Genomic DNA, 23,838 nt, shown 5'->3' on the forward strand with positions numbered 1-23,838 from the left:
CTCAATCATGGTAATATGATAAGGGAAAACGGAAACCTTACAAAAGAACTCAGCCATTAACAGTAGTTGGAAAGGTGATTTCATCATTGAACCCCACATTCACAACTCAGCCCACTCTCTACCTGGAGGTCTCGAGTTTCCATTACCTCATCTCCCCAGCTCCTGATTTCAGTTTTCTCCTTAGCTCATCTACACGAGCTGCCACTTCTTCTGGACGAATCAAACCATCAACTACATGGTTAAGGTGATTCTGGAAATCTTTAAGTTGCTGTTTTAACAGGTTATTGTCATGCTGTGGAGGGGGTAAAATGGAGAGGGGTAAAAATTACCAAAACAGAATAAAAAATACACCCAAATACACACACACACAGCCCATGTTATTTACCATATAACAGTTCCAGTCAACTCCCTTTACCAATTTTTTAAAAACCCTTTGCACTATGGCCGACAATATCTGAATCTTTTGATTAATCCGAAGTCACAAAAGACACAAACAGGCATTACGATGTGTCCTGACGTGATGCAAAAAAGTACGTATGAACACTACCTAAGACTGTCTTCTTGCCAAAGAGTAAATAACTTGAATCTAAATAAGCCTCCATATGTGACATAAGAACATGTTAATCAATGCCATGGGGATGCAACCACCAAAATCTAGACTATGGGAAACTCTACAGGACAAAGACCTGGTTTTCTTTAGTATGTAACAAAGAGAAAAAAAAGGAGCAAAACTATAGATTACAGGAGACAAGAGTCAAGTCATCCAAATGCAATGTGTGCACCTTATTTGGATTCTGATTCCAACATAACACTTCTAAAAAATTTATAATTTGAACATTTTGTATACTTAAGGTATTTGACGATATTAGGGAGTTATTGTAATTTTTTTTTTTTTTTGTGGTACGCGGGCCTCTCAGTGTTGTGGCCTCTCCCGTTGCGGAGCACAGGCTCCAGACGCGCAGGCTCAGCGGCCATGGCTCACGGGCCCAGCCGCTCTGCAGCATGTGGGATCTTCCCGGACTGGGGCACGAACCTGTGTCCCCTGCATCGGCAGGCAGACTCTCAACCACTGCGCCACCAGGGAAGCCCAGGAGTTATTGTAATTTTAAGGTGTAATGATAGTATCCATGTTTATGCCTCTTTTTTTTTTCTGGCCATGCTGCGTAGCTTGCGGGATCACAGTTCCCTGACCAGAGATTGAAGCCAGGCCATAGCAGTGAAAGCTCGGAATCCTAATAACCACTAGGCCACCAGGGAACTACCCTATGCTTCTTTTTTAAAGCCTTATTTTTTAGAGATACATACAATAGTACAGTATTTACAGATAAAATCAGATGTTTTGGATTTACTTCAAAATAATTCAGTGTGTGAACAAGTGTGAGGGGTGAGGTGTGGAGGGTATTATAGATGAAATAAGACTGGCCATGTGTTATAGATGAAGTAAGGTAGTCCATGTGTTGAAACTGTTGAAGATGAGTGATATATACATAAGGATTCATTTTAGTATTCTATTTTTGAATATGCTTGAGAATATACATAATTCAAACTTAGAAAAAACAAAAAACACCTTCCCATAATACTCAGCTTTATCTGCCAATCAACTGAAAAGTGGAACATCTAATACTGAAGTTCTCTAATAGCTTACAATTCTCTATGGGAGTATCTGTTATATGCTAGGATATTTTCACTAAGAAACTAATGAACATAACTAGACCCCAGAATTAAATCCAGACAGTACCACTTTCAAGTAAAAAGAAACTGCTAAAATTTCCCTAAATTGTACAGAAAAATAGTTCTATGTCCTAAACTATTAACTATATTCCCCTGAATACCTATATTCTACTTAATTGATTTTCTTCAAACTTGGTATAACATTAGGTTTTTTGGTTTTTTTTTTTAACACTGTTAACTAAGTTGGAGAATTAGCATTGCAATGAACGTGCCTGTCCACCATATTTGCACTACTTTCTAATCCTGGCCACAGGTGATCTGACCCAAGGACAGCCAATCCACTGACTAGCCAGAAAACAAGTTCTCTCCCTCTCCAAAATATGAACCAAGATCCAGTCCAGCAAGTCTGTATGAGAGCTAGACCTGTAAGGTTATGTCAGCTTGGGGCTGGGGTTGATGCTGGGCCAAATGCAATGCCCAGGGAGACAGAGGAGAAATGAGAGCCACACAGGCCCTGGAAGGTTATCAGAGCAGCTCTGGTCACCAGCAAGCTGCCTGTCTCCTGCCTTGAGCTAGTGTTAGTAGGTTTTGGTTCACTGCAACTAAATGATTTCTGACAAAGATAAACGTAGGGTGAGTTTAACTTGTACTCCGCATCAGGAGGTCAGTAGGCCAAGTAACCAAAGGACCTAGTTCCAACTAAGAGAGTCTTACAGCATGGACCAGCATTCTGGAAAGCTGACCTCAATTTCTACCTTGGAGAGAGACCCCTGAAGTCCTGTTCTTTAACAGATGTGTACTGAAGTATTTATGGTTGAAATAAAGATGTATGAGATTTTCTTTAAAATATTCCAGCAAAAAAAAAAAATGTGGATTAATTGAAATAAGAACAGCAGAATGTTGACAATTCTTTAAGCTGAGTAAACGAAAGGGCATAAGGCTATCTTCTCTCCGATTCTGTGATTATTTGAAAATTTCCAAGGTAAAAATAAAAAATAATAATCCAGTGAACACCCAATACACACACACAACACACACAAGAATGGAAAACATGTATATCTTTTATGATATTTACTTCAGAAGCTGAAATGATAGCAGTAAAAATTAAATTCTAGGTAACTAGATTTTCTTAAACTTTGAGAAAAAAATATTCAAGGCATTGGAAGAAGAGAGAGAGAATTTGGGTGAGTTTAGTCTTATTTGTCACAAATCCCCCTAGATGAATATTTGGAGCCTTCCCCCAAACCACAATAACTCTGCCCCTTGATTTCTGGTGAAGTATAACAGCTGCCACCTACGTCAGCTAAGTGACCCCTGACCTCACAGATCTGGAAACCTGCGTGTTGATCCAGGTACTTGTTTGTTCAGACGTATGTCCTCTTTGAGAGCGTTTAATTACCTAGAAAATCCTGTCCACTTGCTTCTCGGGCAGTTTGTCGGGCAGATTATTGTGACAATAGCTATAAAAATAGTCTGCCAAAGAAAACTCTCAAAAATGTAAAATGACTGCATTTTTAATGACATTCCTTCTGAGAAGGAGACTGAAAACTTTACAATTAAGAAGTTCTACTGCAACTCATTCTAGTTAAATTCCTGGATAATTACAAAGATATTTCAGTGGAAGAAGAATGCATCAATCTGATAATTTTAGCTCAGTCTGGTAACAAAGCCGCTTCTAGCGGAAATGCAAGGTACTGCTGTCCTCCATGAGTTTACCTAGTGTTCTCTGTTTACTATCGACACTGCCTCTATCTCTTAGCACCATAATAACAACACAAAGGATATGCATATTAGTAATCTTAAAATAATCGCAACAGAGGTTATGGTACTATCCCATCCAGAAGTCCTTTTTTCTAATAACTCAAGTAGCTTACTACATGTAAGAGCAGGTTGTGAAGTGTCTGACATAAAGATGGCAACATCTTTGGGTGTCCCATATAAGAATGTATTGGGAGCCAATAAGTCTCTACCTGCAGCTGTTTAAGTTGGGTGCGGAGCTCACTATTTTCTTGTTCCTTTTCTTCTGAGAGCTGGGCTTTTCCGAGTGCGTTCTTGAGGGCTTGCTTTTCTTTCTCAAGTTCTGTTTGAACAGCTGATTGTTCTAACTATTGCCATAGGAAGCGATGATACAAAAAAAGTAAAATAGCAATAATTTATGATCTAATAAGGCATAAATAAATTTACATACACATGCAATCCCTTGGGAGCTTTGGTTTTATAACAACTCAGTTTTACATTTGTACCCCCAAGTTTAAAAGCCCAAGGTAAGTTTTTCACATGCCTCCTTAAACTATTAATACATAAGGAAGAGCAAGCATCAGAATCAGCTCAGCCCAGATACACCAATTCAGAATCTCCAGGAGTGAGCCTTTAAAAGCTCTGTGAGTGACTCAACAGTTACTGCTCTCTTTTTCCTTAGACCAATATTTCTGACACTGTGGTCCTCAAATACCTGCATCAAAATCACTTGCTGCACCTGTTAAAAATACAGATGCCTGGACTCCCTCTCAGACTTGATGGGCAGAATTTCTAGGGCAAGTCCCAGGAATCTGCATTTAACAAGCATCACAAGTGATTTCATATAACTAAAGGGTACCAATCATAGATCTGTAAAGCAGAGAGAGAAGATCTGTTATGCTCCACAATCTCGATGTGTGGTTTGAAGACCAATCTTGGTAGTCCTGATGCAAGGAAAGGAATGTCCCTTTCAATACCATATGAATTTGTGAAAAGGCCAGGCTGCTGTAATATTTTTGTCAAGACTTATAAGAAAAAAAAATAAAGGACAATGGAAGTACAAAAGACAATGGATTTTAAGCCAGTAAGGGCTTGCTTAAAAACTTTTGAAAATTTATTTCAAAGAAGATGCTATCCAGAAATTGTATTTACTATTATTTAAAAATATGTATTTACTGTTATTTTAATTGTTTCCTTCCCAACCTCTTGTTTTCCACACTCTGATCAGGTCAACTATAGTTTTATAAAGCTTGGTACTCTTAAGAAATATAACACTGACAACTGGCAAATGGTCATTTGATATCATTTGGTATCTAGTAAGTAAAGGAACACAAAGTAATTACAATTATTATAATAAGCCTATTTTTATATCCTTTTCTAATCATATGAATGCCATTTTACATGAATTCCTGGGATTCAAACTATCTTATTTTTTTTAATGATTAATTAATTTTAAATTATAGTTGATTTACAATGTTTCAGTATACAGCAAAGTGATTCAGTTATACAAATATATATCTATTCTTTTTCAGATTCTTTTCCATTATAGGTTATTATCAATACAAGATATTGCATATAGTTCCCTGTGCTATATAGTAGGTCCTTGTTGTTTCCCTATTTTATATACAGTAGTGTGTATATGTTAATCCCAAATTCCCAATTTATCCCTCCTCCCCCCTTTCCCCTTTGGTAACCATAAGTTTGTTTTCTATGTCTGTGAGTCTATTTCTGTTTTGTAAATAAGTTCATTTGTATCATTTTTTTAGATTCCACATATAAGTGATATCATATGATAGTTGTCTTTCTCTGTCTGATTTACTTCACTTAGTATGATAATCTCTGGGCCCATCTATGTTGCTGCAAATGGCACTATTTCATTTTTTTTTTTTACAGCTGAGTAATATTCCATTGTGTATAAATACCACATCTTTATCCATACATATGTCGATGGACATTTAGGTTGCTCCCATGTCTTGGCTATTGTAAATAGTGCTGCTATGAACACTGGGGTCCATGTATCTTTTCGAATTAGTTTTCATCTTTTCCAGATATATGTCCAGGAGTGGGATTGCTGGATGATACAGTAACTCTATTTTTAGTTTTTTAAGGAACCTCCACTTCTCCATAGTGACTGCACCAATTTACATTCCCCCAACAGTGTAGGAGGGTTTCCTTTTCTCCACACCCTCTCCAGCATTTATTATTTGTAGATGATGGCCATTCTGACCAGTGTGAAGTGGTACCTCATTGTAGTTTTGATTTGCATTTCTCTAATAATTAGCGATGTTGAGCATCTTTTCATGTGCCTGTTTTGAACGATCTTATTTTATTTAACTTTCATCCAGTTAGAAACTATTGACCCTCCTCATGTGCCAGGCACTGAAACAGGCATCTACAATCTGGGCATTCACTGTGCTCTGAGTCTAGCAGGAGAGACAGACAATCTAAACAGATGATTTCATACACAAGCTAAAATGCTTTGACTGAGCACAGGTTAAAGGAAAATCAAAGTAGAGTCCCGAATCCAGATTTTCAGCAGGCATAACAGAAGGTGAGGGTGGGCTTCCTGGAGGAAGATGCAACCCATTTGGCTAATAGCTAAACAAAACTGTATTTTAATGTGATCAAGAATATATTATAACTGGCCTCTGTCTTCCTCTCTGCCCTTATCTCTCACTCTCATTCCCTACTCCTCTTCTCGCTCCTGGCATATTGGAGGCATACTTTCAGCACTTCAAATGCATTAAGCTCTCTCTCCTTGCCTCTCTGCCTAGAACACATCCCTTACCTCTACCCTTTCACCTCTGCTCCCTCTGCACAGCCAAATCCTAGTTCCCCTTGAAGTCTCGGCTGAAACACCATTTCCATAGGGCAGTCTTCCCTGACCACCACCCCCCTAGCACAGAACCCTATCGTTTTCTTTGTCCGACACCTGTTTCACCTACCAGACTGTCAGCTTCACAAGGACATAACCATGTCTGTGCTACTCCCTACAGCATCCATGGCACCTGGCCCTTAATGGCCAATCGATAAGTATTTATTGGATGAATAAATATTTCACTAATTTTCAAGTATAATTAAACTAGTGGGTATTTCATCCAACCAGAACAGGAAGTAGCAAAGTAAAATTTAATATCAACTTAAAAGAGGTCTCTTAAAGCTGTTTTGAGAAAAAACAACTAGAATTTATTGATTACCAACTGCTAGGTGCTTTCAGGCCCATTGTCTCACTTACCCTCACCATAACCCGCTTTACAGATGATGAGGCATTTGTCAGAGGCTCAGAGCCATGAAGTGAGTTGCCCATGTTCACACATGGGTCATATTTAAGCTCAGAATGTCTGACTCCAAAAATGTGCTCTTCCCATCACTCCACATACATTATATTAAAAAGCGTTTAATCTTCGATTAAATTAAAGGAAAGTTGTTATGTTAAGGCCCAGCCTACTTGGTTTCTAGATGGCTTTGTGCTCTTACTTACCTGGCTGAGCCTTGTTAGTTTTTCCAACTCTTCTTTGAGCTGGTTGGCTTCGGCATCCTTTATTTTTAACTGAGCCTCTAGCTCAGCCTCGTAGGCACTGAGATCTCCTTGGGTCTGCTGCAGGGATGCATTCACCTCATGCTGCTCCTGAAGGGCGCTTTCTAGCTCTGCAAGCTCCTGCAAGGATTCAGTGTTTTAAGTACAGAACCCTCAGTGTGCTGCTTAAGCATCTGCAAGTCATTACAAGTAACGTGAGCACTTAAAGTAAATGCTGGCCAGCCAGTGCTGGCCAGGCACAGAGTATTCAATGGCAATACGATGAAGCTGCAGGCTGTGTGAATCCAGGCTGGAAAACAAAAACACTGACTAAATGTAATAAGAAAAATCAGTAAGCTACAACATGTTTTCCAAAGTAACCAGTTGTGTGATACTTTAAATGAGTCTTATGTATTCGTAAGAAGAAAGAAGAGAGGAGGATAAAATTTAAGGCCTATTTTCCTTCAGACACTGGAATAAATGTTTTCACATTCATTATTTAATTACATCCTCACAGTAACTGTGTAAGGTAAAGTATTATCCCCGTTTTATAGATGAGGAAATGGAGAATGAAGATCTAAGTAAACAGCACAGAGCTGTGCAGCTAAAAAAAGGACAGAGTCAGAATATGAACTGAGATTTCTGACTCCAAAGCTCACACTCTTCCTGTTAAACCACAGTATGTTCACTTATCAGAAGAACAAAATGGGACTAGCACTCTCTAATATTAAGGATGAGAGAGAAGCTTAAACGAGTGTTAACAAGAATATAAGTACCTGTTGATTAGCATACCACAGTTCTGATTCATTTTAGCCTATTTTTTTATGATTACACATTATAGCTTTCACCTGTTTATTTGGAATCTTGAAGAATTAAACTATTCTGATTAAAGAGGAGAATCCTGTGATAAGAACTTCTATAGAAGAGTTTCTCAGTAAGGGATCAAAAGACCACCTGGCATCTGAATCATATGGGTTGCTTGTCCAAAATGCAGACACTACTTATAACCAACAGAGGATTAATATCCAGAATATATAAAAAGTTCCTATAAATCATTAAGAAACAGAAAATCCAATAGAAAAAATGGGCAAAGAATATGAATAGGGATTTCACTGAAGAGAAAAACTGAATGGCAAATAAACAGATGAAAAGTACTTAACATCTCCAGTAATCAAGTGAAAATGCAGTTAAAACAAGACACAATTTTGCACAGAGCATAGAGAAACAAGTTAAACAAACCATGAGGAAACAATCAGATAAATCCAGAACGTGGGACACGCTACAGAACTACCAGCTGGATTCTACACACACACACGCGCGCGCGTGCGCGCACCATGAAAGACATTCTTGGCACAATTGGGAAAATGTGAATATGGCTCAGATATTAGATAATATTAGGGAATTGCTGTTAATTTTCCTAGGTATAATAATGGTATTGCACTGATGTAGGAAAATGTCCTCATTTTTAAGAGATATGTACTGAAGGGATGATGTCATAATATCTGCAATTTTCAAATGACCCAGCAAAAAAAAAAGATATAGAAAAATATTTGTTGAATCTAAGAGAGCACACAGATGCTCAATGAATTATTCTTTCAACTTTCCTGTAAATGTAAAAATTTTCATAAAAAAGACATCATTTCAAACTCAGCACATTGGCAAACACTAAGTCTGACAAAATGTTAAATTTCCTGAATTTGATCTTTATTCTGTGTTTATCTTAGAAAATGTCCTTGTTCTCAGGAAACATACTGAAATATTTAGAAGCTAAAGAGCATGATGTCTACCGCTAATTCTAAAATGATTAAGAAAAAAATTTATATAACAATGTATATAAAATCATGTAAAATTTTATATGAGACAGAAAGCAAATGTGGCAAAATAAATTGGTGACTCTGAATGGAAGGTATAGTAAGCTATTCTTGCAACTCTCCTGTAAGCTTGAAATTATTTCAAAATTAAGGCTTACAAAATAAAAGTTAGATAACATTAAGGTGATGTCAAGGATGTGGTGTAATGGTAGCCCTTCACACTGCTGGGGGGAACAGAAATTCACAAAATCACTATGGACAGTAATTTGACAATATCTAGTGAAGCTGAGAAGGCACGTACACTCTGACTCACAGTTCCACTGTGAACACAGTCCCCATGCTCAGGATGTGTGTAAGAATGTCACTCTCAATATTGTAATAGCAAAAGAATGGAAACCACCTCAATATCCCCCAAGAGGAGAATGAATAAGCAATAAATTTGTGGTAGGCACATACAATGGGATGCTATATACATCAATAAAAATAGAGCTACATGTATCAACTTGCATAATTCTCAAAAACATAAACATGAAGGAAGAAAGGAAGTAGCCAAAGAATACATTATGTACTTTTTATATAAATCCTAAAATTATGCAAAACTATAATACGTATTGTTTATAGATGGATACACATATAATAAAAGAAGACAGATAGAGGGAAATGATAACCATATTCAGGATTTTGCTACCTCTGGGAGGGGTACACAGAGGGTTTCAAATATATCTGTATGTTTTAGTTTTTAAGCTGTGAGTACATAGTGTTAAATATTTTTGATATTCTTATATGTCTGATAAATTTCATAACATTAAAACAAATTAATTCAAATTTCCAAAGCCAGCCCTACTGAGGATGAGGTTTGGGAATCTGGGTTCTCCTGCAATGTAAAGTTTACCAAACAACTAAAACAGAGCAAGTGAAATCTCCAAATGAATGTCAACAAATCAAGCATGGAAGGGTATAATTTACAATGCTGTGTCTGTTATCTGTAAAATAATACTACAATTATGAAGTAACAGCAACAAGAATAAGAAAAATTATGTTATGCTTAATTTTGCTACACAAATAACAAAATATGAACATCTAATACAGTATTTGTAATAGCTATAATTTCTTATTCTTTAGAGTTATTTGATCACAATACTTTTCAGGGATAGCAATTCAGCTAAAATAATCTTCCTTTTCTTAGTAAGGGAAAAATAATGCTTCCAAGTGTATCACAACTAAAGGGAAAAAAAACCCCAAAACACTAAATAGCCCCTAACACTTTTGCCACTTATAATTGCACTGTGGCTAACTTCCTTAACTAACTTAACTTGGACATCATCCACTTCTGAAGGTAAGGAAAACAGACAAGAAGAAACAAATCATACCTTCCTCATATTTTCTGCATCTAAGGCAACTATTTCCAGTTGGTCCCTTTCCTGCTTGACCTCAGTCAATCTCTGCAGCAATGTCTCTTTCTCATCCTGTAGCCTTCTGCACTCATTCTGGGCCTGAGTAGCCTGGCCTTTGACAGTCCCCAGGTATTCTTGCAACCCACTGATGACACCTTCTAAGTCTTTCTTCAGGGCTTCATTTGCTGCTATCTGGCCTAAGCAAGACGAAGAAAGGGAAGACGATAATATATATAAGAAAATGCTTTCAAGATACATAATTACTGCATTTAGTCTCCTTAGCTATTGTTACTAGCTAAGAATGAAATTTTAAGCTTTCAATTATTTCCTACTATCTTAGATTTCATTTTCAAGATATAGTAATAGCTTTCCCCCCTATTATCCATGGTACAGGAGTATTAAGCAGGTACACAATAAAAATAGTATATTCATTGGCATTGCTTATGAAATGCTTAATACATGCTATAAAAAGTTTAAAGTAGTGATTTCCAAATAAAATAACGAAAAGTGTGCAACAAAACAGTTCTTGCTGCTAGACACACAAAACAAAACCAAGTCAAATCCCAGACTAGCAGCATTAACCTGTAACCTGAAGACTTATAAAAACAAACAAACCATATATTGGGTTTACTATGTCCAGGCACTTCATGAACACTATTTCATTTAATCTTCCCCAAACTAATGATCGTGACAGAAATAATTTATCCCAGGTAACACAGCTGATAATGGCAAAACAAGGACTGGGGTCTTCTTACCACAAGCCAAGGCTCTCATCACTTACAGTCTATTATCTTCCTCTTCCACTATTATGGCAATGTCACATTTTTTTTAAATGATTTTTTTAAATGGGTGGAAGATCTATTTTTATTATTTATTTAAAAAATTTTCTTTTTTGGCCACACTGTGCAGCTTGTGGGATCTTAGTTCCCCAACTAGGGATTGAACCTGGGCCCATGGCAGTAAAAGCAAAAGAGTCCTAACCACTGGACCACCTGGGAATTCCCAGCAATGTCACAATTGAAATTTGCACTGCAAAAATAGATCCTAAAATTCTTTCTGCAGTCTCCTTATAACCAGACACCGAATGCCTGATATCAACGGACTCTTTGCTCCTGAAAAGATTTTAGGCCTTAGAAGAAGACAATCACATGCCAGAGTTTATCATGATAATGTACGGATTTCTTGCCATAGTGACCTGACTCACTAGGACATCAACCCAAGAAAACTAAAATAAAAATTTTTAATTTTATTAAACATTTTTGAGTACTCTGCAAATATTTCCCTATCAAATACTAGTACTAACAGCTGAAGCATATTCAGCTAATATCTGGATTAATGCCTGTTATTTGTCTTTTATTAACACTGAATCTGATTTACCTTAAATCATACTTAAATTCTCACCTTCAGTAAGCTGTTGTTCAAGGTCCTTAATCTCTTCAGTTTCTTTAGCAATTCTAGAAAGTATCTCATCCAAACGACTTTCAAGTTGTTTGTACTGCTTGTTCATAATGTCAAGCTGTTGTTCTTTACCCCTCTTCTGAGCCTTCATATGGCACTGAATTGAAAAAAAAAAATAAAATCCCTAATTCTTTAAACTCTTATAAAAATAATAATCCTTAATAACATTTCTAGGGAAGAGTGGAAAAGAAAATGTAACAATTTGCATCTGTTTTGTGTCAGACACTGTTGTTTTCACATGAAGTTTTCATTTAAACCTCATGATAACTTGATGTGGAAATCATCTCCATTTTACAGATGAGCAAACTGAGGCTCAGGAAGGTTAAGTGATTTTTCCCAGGTAACAGCTAGTAGGTAATGCAGCCAATTTCAGTGTTCTTTGCACTGCACTAAAATGTATCTTTCCAAAAGGTTTCCCAAAAGTTAATTGATTATATATACATATATCCATAGGAAAAGGCTATATTCTAAAATGTTAACAAAGGTTATATCTGGGTGGAAAGATTACAAGAGATTTTTAATAAGTTTTTTTAGCTAAAAAATTTATAATAGACAAGTAATAACTTTTTATTAAAAAACATTAAGTATAATTTTTAAAAAGGTTTTTTTGGGGAAATACAGACATGAAATAAATACTTCCTTAGAATTCAAGTTTATTTTCTTTTTTTTTTAACTTCTTTATTATTGGAGTATAATTGCTTTACAATGGTGTTAGTTTCTGCTTTATAACAAAGTGAATCAGCTATACATATACATATATTCCCATATCTCCTCCCTCTTGCATCTCCCTCCCACCCTCCCTATCCCACCCCTCTAGGTGGTCACAAAGCACCGAGCTGATCTCCCTGTGCTATGCGGCTCCTTCCCACTAGCTATCTATTTTACATTTGGTAGTGTATATAGTGTCCATTCCACTCTCTCACTTTGTCCCAGCTTACCCTTCCCCCTCCCCGTGTCCTCAACGAGTTTATTTTCAATTCCTTATACAAAGAAACATTTTGCTTTTAAGTTCCATAAACTGGGAGTTGAGAGGGACCTCGAAGACCATTTAGCCCAGTGATTCTCAAGATGGAGGGCCCTATGGAGGCACACCCCTGCAACCACTACATACAGCTGCAACCACTACATATGCCCCTGGTGGAAAAGAGCTTCCACACACCCACACACACCCTGACAGTCATCGCTTTAGGGAGCTACTGTTAACTGAAAGGATTGGATTGTATTTCTCAGGTGTGCTGGGGGAAAAACTGAAAACTGATGACCTAGTCTAACTCTTCCTTTTACATGTGAGAAAACTGAATCTCAGATCCATCAAATGACTTGCCCAGGTCTCCTTAAGCAACTGTTCATATGGAGACAAAATAATTCCCCAGAGAACCTGTGCCCTCCCACTCACATCACACCCTCGCAGCCCACTCACATCACACCCTCGCAGCTCTAGTTTGCCCCCACAGGATCAGAGGAACAGAACAATAATAAATCAAGAGAAAGTTACCAGGAGAAAGAACTATATTAGTCTGAACAACGAACTCCATGCGTCTCAAGTCTAAGACTACAATTTGATTATAAAAGAACATTTCTCAATTTTACAAGTCTGCTGCCTCCAAAGACAAGAAAGAAAGTCTCTTCATTTCTGAAGAATAAATGAGAGGCAGCTTGATTGGAAGGTTTTTATTTTACTACTGGTAAAACGTGATGGATGTTCAAAACTCTTCTCCTACTCTCCCAAAATACCCATCTGAAGTCTTTCTGAAAAGATAACTGCAGATAAAACCTTAAATTCTAAGTAAATTTAGGATTTTTATGGCTCAAGAAAGAATTTTCAAAAAGATCTACACTCATATCTGTATCAATAAATCTTAAAAATTCACCATTAAAACTTCCACTGAAATCTCTACATGCAGGACAAAAAATTAGTTCAATACACCAATGATTTGCATTAAACACATGGGAGCAAAAGTAGATTCAGCGATTTTCACTACCATGGAGCTCACAATAGAGGTACTGTAAAAACAGGAACTTACATCTCTCACTCCTCCTCCTTTTTAAATCCTTTGTACACAGAGAGAGAAAATGATCATACCTTAATTTAGAATTTGTCCTGTTAAAACTGAGACGTTGAGAACAGAGGAACTGTGGGCGGAACGCTTTCTAATGCTGTCTTGAAATTCATGTGCACTTCCCTCTCTGACAGCCACAATTTTGTAAACGCCTCTGAGCCTCTAACCTCCCAGCGCTTCAAACCACATTCCTGGCAGAGATTGAGCGGCAGCCCAGCCCGTCCAATCACAAGCAGCCTCTGAAGGCAGGCCACACCCTCCGTGCTTTAAATCACAACACAGGAAGCTTCCACAGGCCAATCACGCACAATCTTTGCAACAGATTACTACAGATTAATTGCCTTTAGCATACAGTTTGCTCCCATAGAGCATTGCTAGACAGGGAACAGGGATACAAATCTTCCTTTATTATGTTTGCTCCTGTGGTATTTCTGCTTCTGCGAATGTTTTCTAGAACTAAAATGGGATTTGATTTTTATATAGTACCTTTTCCTTTTGAAAACTAGTTAAATGCTTATGTCTGTTGAAAACTTGGCTTGGCTCTGAGCTAATTTTAAAAATAATTAATCTCTTTAGACCTGTAACTCCTTTGTGAGGCTCTGCCTCTTCCTAAAAGGGGGTACTTTGGGAAATCATTTAATCTTTCTAAATCATATTTTCATTTTATGCAAATTTAAAAAGTCACCAGTCTCATTTGGATGCTGTAATAAAATAAAGTTCCACACCATATGTGCCTAAAACCAAGTGCAATGCAAGACACGTCACTGGCACTTAACATACTTGTTTTCCATCATATCTCAGTCATTTACTGTTTCCTAATCTCTCAAGCTTTTACTTTAAATTCTATTTGCTATTCAGAAAGATACTTCATCTGATTAGATAATAAAAGTTAAATAAAAGCCTGAATCTGCAGAAAAATATGCAGAATACCATTCTTGATTCTTTCCCTCTTGCTAAAATGTTCACATTTTGCAGCCTAAAATGGGGTGCCTAACACTAGGCATTAAGGTGACTTTGTGCAAATTAGAAAAAGATGCTCCTTCCAGGTGAACAAATTAAAAAGAGACATCCTCTGGTGCTCAGACTAAGACTGTAACCCTAAGAAGTAACCTTCACAAGTTTTAACAATACCAAAAAGGAACTTCAAAATCTGGCTTGTATGTTTCATCTCCACTATTACAGATTGATTTTGACTACCTTCAAAACTTGGATGCCTTTCCTACTTCTCATTTAACTCCTTTCTATATGTAATTCTTTACAGATATCCAGTGTGTATTAGACTCCCGGTATGCCAAGACTATCACAGTCCTAAGTTGAAAGCAAACAGACAATCTAGGTTCTGATTACACTCATAGATCACAGAACTACAAGAGGGAGTAAAGGAGCTTTGGGTAGTGCCTATAGGCCAGTTCTTCCCTACTTTCCTTAATGCAAGCATTCATAAACATAGCACTGGCCCCTGGGGATTCAGTTCCTGTCCTCAGGGGCCTTACATGGGGTGGTAGACTTCTGAACAAATAAATATGATACAGGAAGATATCACAGACCACATTATATATTATTTAAAATCTCTAATTTTTCATGTAATGAAAATTCTTCAAGATAATCAAGACTACTTTTGGTTTCTTTTTTTTTTTGCGGTACGCAGGCCTCTCACTGCTGTGGCCTCTCCCATTGCGCAGCACAGGCTCCGGACGTGCAGGCCCAGCGGCCATGGCTCACGGGCCCAGCCGCTCCGCGGCATGTGGTATCTTCCCGGACCAGGGCACAAACCCGGGTCCCCTGCATCGGCAGGCGGACTCTCAACCACCGTGCCACCAGAGAAGCCCTGGTTTCAATTTTAATACTAAGTCTTAGGCTTTTGTTATAAAAGACCTTATGTCTGTGATGATATGGTCACCCTTTGTCAAAATTAGCTGGCCTCCAAAAAATATCTATGATATTTTACTAAAATGCTTAAAGGGATAACTAAATAACTTGTCAAGTACATAAAGCAATTATAGTGCATTGTCTTTACCATGTTAAATTCTATGGTTTCTCATAATCCAGAGATTTTAAAGTTTTTTTTAAATAACCTTATTATTCAAAGTATACCAGTAAAATATGCAGGAAATATTCTTACTTCTATTTTACAAATATTGGCTAAAATATAAACCATTAGTAAGACTTTTCAGAGTAGAGACAGAAAGAGACAAGAACCTAACTCCATCATCCAGCCACCTGACCACCTCTGGCCACATTTTAGGAAGACATACTCTAGAGAAATGTTTTCTTTTTAAGGACAAAACAAAACAATATGAAACAACAAATAGCTTTAGTGGAATATTTGCATAAAGGATTAAAGAAGAGGTAGAAAAAGGACTCCGAACCCCCTCAGCTCTCCCATCTTGCCACCTTGCTGTTAAGAAAGAAGAAAATAAAACAAGGAGAGAGAAAGAGTAAGAGGTTTGGAGAGCACCTTAGAGCAGGTTACTCTTGATTTGAAATATAATGAAATTTAATTACTTAAAAAAATATGTATATCATTCATCAATTGTTCTACTGAAAGCTACTACCTCCATCAAGCCCTAGGTTGTCTTGTTTTAAACACACACACACACTTCATATATATGTGTGTGTGTGTATGTATATACACACATATGTATATATATATAATACACATACATACACTCATATTATATATACACACATATAAACATATGTATTGCTCAGATTTGTGCATCAAACTAAAAGATTTTCAGAAAGGACTCTGAGGCTAAAAACGATGAGACATAATACCTAGAAAGAATGATATGCTCATCCCCATAGAACAAGCCAAAGATCTCTTCATTTACTTACATGTTTTGGGTCTTTGGAATCCAGACTATCAATACCTATTTGCAGGTCCTTGATCTCCTTCTGCTTTTCAGCAATTTCTCCTCTTTGCTTTTCCATCTGCATTTCTAGATCCAGAGCTTCTTGGCGTAATTTATTTAGAAGTTGTATCCTACCACTCAACTGCTTGTAAAGAAAGTCTTTCTCCGCTTCTGAAATCTAATTCCCCCCCCACCCCAACATACAATTAACAGAGGACAGCAACACTGATTTACAAATTTACAGAAAACAACTAGTACAATTTAAAAAGGTATTCCATGCTCTATCAGGTTTTTTTTAATAATAAAAGTAAAATGCAGGAGATACCTAGGCACTCCATTCATATCTTATACTTTTATCCTTATTATATGTAAGAAAATTTTATTTTATAAAAGCTTATGAAAACAATAGCAGTAGAAATGAAGTTGTCATATTAGTATAAATAATTTATAAATTATTATTAATAATAACCATAGTATTAATGGTAGCTGACTTTATATAGCACTTACCCTTGTATTAGAATATCAAGCCAACTGACAATGTAATGAAAAATTTAGGCTATATTATACTTACTCATTTAAAATAACTATTTTTTCCAAGCACATTTTGTAAGCATCCATTTACTTAAAAATTATGTACATTATTTACTTCTACCAATTTATCTATATAAAGCTTTCGCCAGTACTGTTATAAAACATTCTTATTTAATTATTAAAATCATTCTTAATAGCTCCATCCACCTCATCTCCCATTTTCAATCCATCTTTAAGTCCTGTCTATTCTACTGCCAGATTTTACCTAGTCTTCTTTCTCTCCATGTCCACCATCACCTTTGTAGTCCAAGCCATTATCATGTCTTGCCTGTACTAAACACCAGCCTCCTAACCGATATACACATCTCCATTTTTTCCATCTCTCTCAACCCATTTCACTCTCATCAAGTAGCCAGAGTGACCTTATAAAAATACAAATAGGATCAGCCATGCTACCACCTAAAGTCCTTCAAAGGTTTCCCATTACATTCAGAATAAAATTCAAACCCCTTAAAATGGCCTATGATGCCTGGCATGAGCTTTAACCTCATCTTCCACTATACTCTCCCTCATCCTGCAGAGGAATCTTTAGTCTGAAGTCTTTTGCACACACTGTCACCTCTGCCTGGAATATGCTTGCCCTTAATTCTGCCTTACTGGCTCTTTTTCATCCTTTGGGTCTCAGCCTAAATGTCACTTCCTCAGTGAGGCCTTTGTGGGTTGCAGCAATCTACATCCTCTTTACTGTCTCTCCTAATTTTCTTTCCCCCCTAGAACTTATGTTGTTTAACTATACATTTCTTTTAAACTTATTTTTACTTATTTTTTGCCTACTTCCTGCCCAAGAGAGAGGAACACATCCGTTTTTTTCTTTTAAACTTATTTTTACTTATTTTTTGCCTACTTCCTGCCCAAGAGAGAGGAACACATCCGTTTTTTTCATTACTCAGGGCCCAGCTCAGTCAGCAACTGCCACATAAACTTGAATCAATTTCTAGTTACTAAATAATTTGAAACTAATGACACAGGGTTATCTTTTTAAAAGAATATATAATTTGGACTTCACCTTCTTTTCTTCCTACTATGGTATGAATACATTACCATCACAATTTTCAAATACTGATTTTTAAAATTTGCAAATAACTAAAACCTTTTACTTACTTAAAAACTAAAATGTCAAAATACTTCCTTTTTTGAACTTTCTCCCTATGCAACTACATCATGGGTTTGAGCTGCTTGCTTCTTCATGACATCATTTTTATGTATACCATATTTTATATCATTTATATTTTTGCTACTCATGTTTAATAATGTTCATTGTAGAGGTGTTTTCTGGCTCTTAATCTAGGTTCCAGGATCTTAAAGGTGGTGAGTGCTTAATTAAATTAGGAGAGATATATTAGGAAGCAGCTTCCCTGGATAAATTGACACTTTCATAATACAGTAGACTGAATATATCTTTTTACATAAATGGTTAAGTAATGTGTATCTATACACTCTATTAAATGCTAATAGGATGTCATCCTGAATGGAAGGAAATGAAATTGGAAAACGCTAGAACCATATCTGACTCTGAAATTTGTTATTCCGTAATTAATTAGGCAGCACTGATATAAAGATTTTTTTACACGGTTATGAAGAGGGAAACACATTTCATTTTTGGCATTTTCTCTTAGCAATGCAGCTTTACTTTTACTTACTTTTTTAAGTTGTACAGCTTCTTCCAGTTGTTTAAATTCTTCAGTAGCTCTTAAAATTTGTTGTTCTGCCTTTTCTATTTCATCATGCAGTTCTGATAGTCGAGCTTGTGCTGCAAATTTAAAAACCATGCATACAGGCACACAAGAAAAATCTTGAATTCTCAAATTTCTACCTTTTTCTTAGCAATAACTTCCTCCAATTAAATTCTGCAATTATACAACACAGGAATAAAAAAGAAGTAATTTCTTATGATTGTTTTCCTCTCTATTAGTTAATCTCTAGAATAGTTTCATGATATGCCATAGAGCTATAATTGATCCATTTATTTGTAAAATCCTAACATAAAAGGGGCTCTACTTGATGCTCCCAACATTAAAGAACTCTTTTGAAAGAATAAGGATTTTATTTGTAAATATGTGCTTACATGTCACCAAGTTATAATTAGGTTTAGAGTATTAAACAAAAACCTGTGTTAGAGACAAATGCTTTATGATGGGATTCAATATCAAGAAATTCACTACTGATTTGGTAATCCCAAATCAGTGACTTTCCACCTCAAATTCCTGATTTCTTTCTCCCTCCCTGCCTCCTATAAAACTTGAGGCTGGTGTGATTTAGTTTCGCTTTCCCCTTCCAGAGCCTTGCATATAGTATACGCAGGCACGGACAATTCGGCCTCTTTTCTCCCCTCTCCAAGTCAACCGCTATTGGCCTTCCATGTATTCCATTTAGCTGCCAACCAAGGGAAGATGGGCTACTAATCTCATTGCTTGAGATCCCCACAATGGGTCATGATTACTAGTGAGATGAATGAACTCAGGTCTGCTTTCTCCTTCCGCCATATGCATACAGCTAAGTGAGGAAGTGGGTCCAAAGTTTGCCATTTGGAAGGTCTCTAAGTGTCCCCTTGGATTGATTTCTTCCTCTTTGTGACTTGCCAGGAAGTGATAAGATTCCTTGAATTAGATGGCTGAGGGCGGGGTGCAGTTGACGAAGTGGAGTGTGGGGCAGGCCAAGAAGAGTCAGAGGCCAGCCTTAGGCCTAAGCCTAAGGAGAGTGCACTGATCCAGTTTATCCAAAGCACTACTTTAGGTTTTGGCGATATGTATAGGAATCAATAACTTTACTTGCTTCAATTATTACTAATTATGTCTTTGAATGTATAAGTCCAATGGTGAGGAGCACCTGTTGGCAGGATGAAATTTAAGCATTCTTGGAGCCCCTGGACATGCTGCTATCAAATAACGGTCAAAAACCCCATTCTTCATAACAGGAATCATTAAAAAATAATCTGCTCAATGAATCACTGCTTTTGTTTTAGATGTCTCATGTAAACAACAATATAATAAATAACTTCAGCATGTTTAACTAGAAGAATTAAAAAACAAAATTTGCTTATATATTCAATTCTTTTGTATTTTTAAAGAATTTAAAGTAACTTTTTTTAACCTGCACTTATTTTGTTTTCTTTGTCTTCCAGTCGTGTGTCCAGTGGCGTATGGGCTCTCAAGTTCACATGTTCATTTCTAAGTTGTTCCCCTTCATCTGGATCCATCCTCTTGATCTCTACTAGCTGGGCATTATCGGTAATATAACTCTCTGTGGCAAACATATTTCTCTTGTATCTGGATTTGCCAATGTAAGGGCTTTCGTCTGGGGCTTTATCAATGTCAACATACTAAAAACAAAATAAATAAATCTTATGACTTAATAAGTAACTGCTATGCAGTCGAGTGACATTATTCATTTTATTAATGAAGAATATATCACAGAATTGCCTAAATAGTAATCCTACACACATAGAAGTTTAAAAAAATATATAATTCTTTTATCTTATTCTTAATATACTAAAAAGGAACTAGAACAAAAAATGGTCTCAAAAGGATTACTCCTCCTATCCCCAAACAGTGAGCTGGATTGACTAAGAAAGTGCCTACAGTTATGTGGTTTTTGTTGTTGTTTTTAGCACTGCTGTATCTCTCAGATCAGAAATCTACATGTTTTATTTTGGTTTCTTGGCTGATATATAAGTAAAATATCAGTCTAATAAATTTTAAATGTTGAATTTTTACTAAAATAATTTTTCATAAAAATTTAGTATTTACTAAATACTAAATTTTTACTAAATCATATTTGATATGACATTTTATTATCATATATTATTTTATATGATACTGACTGGAGCTTGGAAGTTAAACAGTTCCCTGTTGCAGTGGCATTTATGGTATTTGTACAAATAATGGTTGACTAATAGTGAACCCACTGATTATTGAAAAAACAATGTAGGGAGATGTCTATTCCATGGTCACTGAAGCAGGCAGTGCACTTTTCCTGGAGGTTTGGATTTAAGGAAGCTGATCAACCACACTCTTGAGTGAGGTAACAGGATTAGAAGGGCTGCTTATGGTTACGAATATGGATGTGGGCAAATATCCTCTTGGGGCTTTTAACCTCTTTTGGACACTGCTCTACCTCACTGAGCCAAATAATTCACAGATTCAACCAAAATACTCTGCTGGTATCTTAAGAAAAACATGGAGTGGTTATTGATAAAATCATTTGAACATCTCCACCACCCTGCCCTCCCCTGCCCCATTCTATGCTGGCTTTAACTGTGGATTACTACAAAATCAAAATAACTCACCTCTGATGGATAATAATTCAGTGGCTCAAATTTAGCATCAATTTTATAAAAAGCCAATTCCTGTTCCAGTTCATACTGTTTCTGACATGCTCGAGTTAGTTCCATGGTCTTCTGCCTTAGCTATTGGCCCAATTTGATATGAAACAACACATAGATTCAGTAAGTTAGTATAAAGGTACAGTGGTGTGGCAAGCTCTAATTATAACTGATAATTAGATTTTTTAAAATCTCACAGCAAATAGAATAACATTAAGAGCATTTTATCTTAATTCTAAAATATTACAAAGAATGAAATACAAAATTATCATTTCATAAGAGATCACATAAAAGACCTTTGAAGTTTATATGTTATTTCAGGATACAATGAGTAAAAGTTTTAAAAATCATTTAAATTTGCCTTATCCAAACATGAAAATAACTCTGTATCAATTATTTTTAAGTAACTAGTCTACTAAGTACCTGCTTCCTGATTTCCCAATAACTGGTACTAATTTATTTAACTGACTCATGATAGTTTCAAATCATGGATAGAAATAATATTTGACATTTACTAAGAAATTAGAAGGAGCGAGAAGGATGAAAATAGGAGATTGGTTTTAATTGTTGTACTGATGTTGCTGTAGTATTTTGGCTAATGGCATCTCAGTTTTAAGTGTTCAGAACATTATTCTTTGTAATGGAGGATAAGGGATGTGAATAAGCTCAATCAGATCCAAATATAGGATATTAAATTTTTAATAAAGTAATCCTACTGTAATTACAACTTTTCAGTTATTCTTAGAAATTTTAGGAGCTAGAAGAAAAATCATCTAATCTAACCCTCTGAATTTATAAATAAAGAAACTGAGTCCCAGATTGGTGAACTGACTTGTCAAAAGTTACATCATTAGATTAGTGGCAGAGTTAAATATTTTATTAACTACCAGTACCAGTCCCCTTTCTACTAAAGCAATCCTTGAGTTCATTTCAAAGGTCCACTAAGTGATTTCTGCTTTTTCATTCCCCCCAGCATCTGATAGTAGATACCAGACAAAAAAAGGCATGCAGAAACACTTCTTTAATATAAAAATGCAAGCTGAAGAAAATAAAACATAAACGAACATGAACATTTTACAAGGCCCGTGAAATCAAAGTCGTGCATGATTTAGCTTTCAGTCACCTCCTGATTATCCAACTGAGTGGAAGTAAGGCTAACCTGGATAACAGGTAATTCTGACTGAGTACTCACTGTATGCCAGACACCATGCTAAGCATTTGACATATGCCATCTCACTGAATCTTCATAACTACCCTATGAGATGATAAAAGCTGTACAGAGAGGTTAAATAACTTGTCCAATTGCACAGCTGGTAGTGGAAGAGGCAGAGTTCAGTTCCAAGTTTCCCGATTTCAAATCCGACACTCTATTATACTACACTGCCTTCGATGTCCTGCTGCAGGGTGTCAAGCACATTACCCACATTGATGCTTTCACTGAATGCTCACAAGTCCCTGAGTCCCTAGAAGGCAACTCACAACCAACAATGTCAACTAATCTTGCGCTTCTCTCCCTAAAGATCAGTGGCAGTGGGGACAAACAAAGGCAAATGTGACTGAACGGTGGAGGCTATAGGGACTGGTCTCCACAGGCAAATACAGTTGACCCTTGAACAATGTCGGTTCGAACTGAGCAGGTTCACTTACACATACATTTCAATAGTAAATACTATAGTACTAGACGGTGGTTGTTTGAATCTGTGGATGCTGAGGAACTAAGGATATTGAGGACCAACTATAAGTTATACGTGGACTAACCCCTGTGTTGTTCAAGGCTCAACTTTAATAATGAATACTCTGTGCATCTTAAAGTACTTTTGTGTCTTTTACAGCAGTAGGCTTAGCATATAGTAAGCATTCAATAAATGTCCTTTGAAGAAATGCATAAATGGGAGCAAAGTGGGAGTCAAAGCCCGGGAAAGTATTAGCTGTGGATAATCAAGAGCTGACTGCAGTTAACATATTTACCAATAGGAAAAATGATACAAATTCTTTCCCCCACATTCAAATTCACTCTCCTATGTAAACAATCATTAAAAAAAATTATACATACACACAAGCACATTTCTCAAAAGGCAAGCCAGTTTCAAAACTTAAAATGTACATAAGGATATTAATACAAGTTTTCATGCAAACCATGAAAAACATAGTATACAATTCAGTCCTGAACAAACTACCTTTAAGGAAGAATAAAGAATCAGCAGAAAAGGGTCTGCAAGAAACCAAAACAAGGGCTAAAAGGAGAAAGAAGCAAACAGATACCATCACCTGGAGAATTCTAGAGAGTGAGGCTATAACAACATAAGCTGCTCTTTACTGACAACTTACCTTAGGAAGATATGGTTATTAATACCTGCATTATTCTCACATGGACACATTTTATCATCATTCTAATGGAGTTTTATATTTACCACCTTCCATTA

General features: G+C 36.4%; 1 protein-coding gene across 3 annotated transcripts in view; it reads right to left on the reverse strand.

Moving 5' to 3' along the window:
* CNTRL (centriolin) overlaps nucleotides 1-23,838 on the reverse strand; it is an 85,572-nt gene that overhangs the window by 35,674 nt on the left and 26,060 nt on the right. For 2 of the 3 annotated variants that reach the window (XM_060014224.1, XM_060014223.1), the window contains exons 8-16: nucleotides 21,380-21,499; nucleotides 20,185-20,413; nucleotides 18,735-18,844; nucleotides 16,487-16,681; nucleotides 11,532-11,685; nucleotides 10,107-10,327; nucleotides 6,890-7,066; nucleotides 3,642-3,776; nucleotides 147-292 (exon numbers count right to left, since the gene is read on the reverse strand). In XM_060014224.1, the coding sequence (XP_059870207.1) occupies nucleotides 147-292; nucleotides 3,642-3,776; nucleotides 6,890-7,066; nucleotides 10,107-10,327; nucleotides 11,532-11,685; nucleotides 16,487-16,681; nucleotides 18,735-18,844; nucleotides 20,185-20,413; nucleotides 21,380-21,499 (1,487 nt within the window). Of the gene's footprint in view, nucleotides 1-146; nucleotides 293-3,641; nucleotides 3,777-6,889; nucleotides 7,067-10,106; nucleotides 10,328-11,531; nucleotides 11,686-13,671; nucleotides 13,776-16,486; nucleotides 16,682-18,734; nucleotides 18,845-20,184; nucleotides 20,414-21,379; nucleotides 21,500-23,838 lie in introns of those variants that run through there. The other variant, XM_060014225.1, reaches the window with a different exon arrangement.

The sequence above is a fragment of the Delphinus delphis genome, chromosome 6, assembly GCF_949987515.2.
Source record: "Delphinus delphis chromosome 6, mDelDel1.2, whole genome shotgun sequence".
NCBI lineage: Eukaryota > Metazoa > Chordata > Mammalia > Artiodactyla > Delphinidae > Delphinus > Delphinus delphis.